The sequence below is a fragment of the Plasmopara halstedii genome (genome assembly GCF_900000015.1).
Source record: "Plasmopara halstedii genome assembly, contig: Scaffold_218, whole genome shotgun sequence".
NCBI classification, from domain to species: domain Eukaryota; phylum Oomycota; class Peronosporomycetes; order Peronosporales; family Peronosporaceae; genus Plasmopara; species Plasmopara halstedii.
Genome location: NW_020187139.1, coordinates 239,869 through 243,802, shown reverse-complemented (window position 1 = coordinate 243,802; position 3,934 = coordinate 239,869). Strand labels below are relative to the sequence as shown.

General features: G+C 48.3%; 1 protein-coding gene across 1 annotated transcript; it reads left to right on the top strand.

Moving 5' to 3' along the window:
- Positions 1-417: 417 nt before the first annotated feature.
- Positions 418-701, top strand: PHALS_03350 (uncharacterized protein; the record flags this gene model as incomplete). The annotated part of the gene is made up of 2 exons (XM_024721923.1): positions 418-436; positions 493-701. The coding sequence occupies 2 exons, from the start codon at positions 418-420 to the stop codon at positions 699-701; spliced, it is 228 nt and encodes a 75-aa protein (XP_024573051.1).
- Positions 702-3,934: the final 3,233 nt, after the last annotated feature.

Here is a 3,934-nt window from a genome sequence, read left to right as displayed (position 1 = left end):
GCCGCGCAAGCCCTTTCGAGCTATACCTCAGCAGTACTGCCTGTGCCTAGAGCAGTAATCTGAAAATTTATACAACTCATCATGATTTTAGCGCTGTTTTAAGTGCCGGCAAAATTGCAAAAGGGTGTCGCATCCATTTTGCGCAACGAGAGGTTTGGCAGTCGCCTCATCCGTCTGAAAATCTTATACGCAGCTTCAGTATAGCGCTCAGACTAGGACTTTATTTATGTTTGGAATTCAAAGCCTCATGGTTGAAGCTCATTCATAAAGCTCTTGCTGTCAGGCGCCATGATTTTGCAGGTAGGCCTATTGATGAAGACTTGAGTTTTAGAGATAGCCGAGCCCTACTTGCTGGTGGGAAATGTGTTGACTAGCGCTGGTCGATGCAGCATTTTCAACTAAGCGTTAAGATAGAAGATGCGCAACGTTGTTCTTGGTAAAGACACTAAAAGTTATGGAATCTCTACGACGTCAACAAAATACTGATAACAGCTGTGGTGATTCGACTGGCCTACCATCTGTTTGACATTGATGTGATCCACCTTATTAATCAACAAGCAGTACTGGTAGTAGACGATTTTCGAATGTATGGCTCTAGTGAACTTTCCATCGGCTGTTGCGGCACATCAACTCAAATCAAAACTGTTGACGTGCGGCCACTCATGGGAGTAGCCAGTATTCAGCTGCACTCTCAGCTCTAGCAATCGTACCGATTCGGCTTATATCAATTCGAGCGTTACAGAACCGTATTGCTGCGAAAGAACAGATATTTTTCAGCTCTTAGGATTTAATCCGCCGTTTCTTAGTCTACATTAGAGCGATTCCATGCGAATGGATAGTTTCAGGAAAGATCTTGGTGTATTCGTGCCCATAGAGCCAAGGATGTAATTCGAAAGGTAGCTCAATCTTTTTCTGGATATAATCTTACACTGTTTATGTAGAGAATTCTGAGCTCAGTTCTACAAGCTTCAATTACTTCGTGTTTGTATAGAGTAGTAGCGTTCAATAAAACCGTAGCACCATCGACATACTATTGTGTGCTCTTTTGCTTGGGTCTCTGCGTGTAAATTTTGGACATCCTGACTGTTACTGATAGCGTCTAGCAGGGTGCATGACGACAATACTCTTATACCAAAATAGTCGAAAGCATTTTGATGTAACATCAGAAAGTTGATTCTAAGCGAACAACCGTCTTTAGTCAACCATTGAACAGATTGATGCAAAGTCTGGTGAGACATGAATGGTGTATTTCAACGCAACTCAATGATTGGGGCAATTTGCGCCTTTGGGGGATATTATGCATAACGCGATTCACGCGACCAATATAACCAGTTCATGGTCATCGCTTGACAATTTAATTTAGTGTTGACAACCTTGAACACAATCTCCGTGAGTTTCGCTGTAAAGCGCAGATCTCATTCGAGACTATACCCACCGCCAAGTCATGTTAGTCATTTTTTTGTCGAGGAATATCTCAACTGACTTTTCAACGATAGCGGAAATATTAACAGCAGCGATACAAGCTGCAGCAAGGCTGCTGAAGATCTTTGCTTAGTGGAAGCCAATCTAACTTCACCGGCCTCACGTTCTATACAAACCCAGTTCGAGTGCAGCGGATCGCAATCCGCTACCTCCATAGGTCCGTAAAACCTTAACCAAGTAAAGGCGCTCTTCCGTTCAGAATTGATACCGTATTTGACTGTTTTAAATGCGGCAGAGGCCGCTCTGCCGCATATAAAACATTATTTTTTCATTATAAAATTATAAAACCTCATTAATATGCATACCTACAGGCAGTCCTGCCACGTGGTGGCTTTTTGTTACGGTTTAGCTATTACACTGCGTAATTACACTAAATTGTGTAAGACGCATCATTGTAAGGTCACACCATCTTGTGTAACCCGCACTTCCATACAAGAATGCGCGTAACGCCGTTACACTCTCCCCATCAAAATTGTGAATACCCATGACTTACATTTAACTGTCGCCTCAGGGCGCCCGCGGGCAAAGCCCTTCTTCTTCCGCACGGAGTGCATCTTCGAACAGTACGTCCGCAGCTTCCCGGGAAGCACATCCCAATCCCTCGGGAACCGAGCGCCACACACTTGTTGAGGATTTGAAGGGAGCCTACTTTGAGTCAGACACTCGTTTCCCAGCATGGGAAGACAAAGAAGCCGGGGTACACCAACGGCGCGACGTGAGCCCTGCTCAAACCTTGCGGAAACACGAGGCTCATGAGCAGCAATTGAAGGCTGCCGACAAAGCGACTCTCATGCGCCCGTATCCTCGTTCAGTCCTATACCCTCGTGTAGAATCCGGCTTCCACTCGGCGGATCCCGCTACTCAAGCGAAAGACGCGATCACTCGATGTTGGGCGACTGAGTAGTCGGGCCCTCGGTCACTACACAAGCTGAGCTTGACCAGCGGAAAGCTGTCCGAGCTCGTTTCTGGGTACCGCACGAACTCCAATGGATAGGTACCGCGCTCGACTTCGAGCTCAAAGAGAAGACGCTCCAATACACGCAGTTCGAACTATTCCTGTGGTGCTCGCCCCTGGCAAAACCGCTGCAGATGATGAGAAGCACTTTGAGCATTGGATGCAGTGGCACCGGAAATTATCATCGCAATCTCACTTGGAGCAGGATCAGAAGGAAGTGGACGTGCGCGTAGAACGCCATCCTCGTGCGACGGTGGGGCACCTTGCGCCGCTGGGAACGGAAATTATTGCGCTCCGTGCTCAGAACCAATTGCTGGTTCAGCTTCTAGGTGGCGGAGCGCCTGTGGGCGCCGCTCCAGCGCCAACGCTTCCGCGTACACTTGTACCGGATCCCGGTACGGCTTACACAAGCCAGCATAAAATATCGGGTGTGTGCGCATCCTTCTCGGAAGGTTCAGTATAGGCGTAAGGTCCCGCTTGCCCACGACCTTAAAAGGTCTGGCAAACCGTGGACGGATCTTTGTCTTAATGACAGCAGAGACTGCATGTTTGGGATGGTTTTCGCACTTAATTAAACCAGGTCTCCGACCTCAAAGTTTTCAATATTTAATCTGCTTCTTTAAACAGCATATTCTTTTTGCATATCTTGGCTTAGGCTGTCAGCCATTGCATCGCGAACGTATCGTAGGACACCCGATCTGGTAGACAAGAAGTCGTCGACTTCGTTACGGACAGTGAAGGGGTTGACATCAGCTAGCCGTTCGGCTATTCCTCCCCCACCAAGCCCTACGCCGTGGGATGGCGGCGTCAGTGGGACGCAAAAAATAATAAGCCCGTTCACGTAGAACGCCATTTAGCTGATAGATGAATGCATTGCATTGTTCAGAGCGAACTCTACGAGTGGCGACATAGCGCTCCAGTGCTTCGGTGTCTCAGCGCAGACGCTGCAAAGAACGTCTTCGACGACGCGATTCACGCACTCAGTTTTACCATCGGACTGCGGATGGTCCGATGTTGACATAGTCAACTTGGTGCCCAGCACCCTGAAGATAGTCGACCAAAACTTCCCAGTGAAGTGCGGGTCTCTATCAGAGACTATTGACTCCGGGAGTCCATGCTGTCAAAAGACAGAATCGACAAACAGCGTCGCTGTACAAACACCGTCGATTGTGTCCGGAACTACCGCAAAAGGATCCATCTTGCTCAAACGATATACGAAGACCTCCACACCCGTGTTGTCCACCGAGTCCTTCGGCAGGGCAAAGGCAAAGTCCATACTCAAGGATTGCCAACACCCGAACGGTACCGGTAAACTGGCCAGCGGCACCGCCGCAATCGGAGAGGTTTTCACCTTCTGACACCTCTCACACGTGCGCACATATGTGCTCGTCCATATGTGCAGCTTGGGCCACCAGTAGTGGCTACTCACAGAGCTGTACGTTTTCTCACGACCGAGATGACCACTGATTGGGTTGTCGTGGGACTCATAGAGGATAC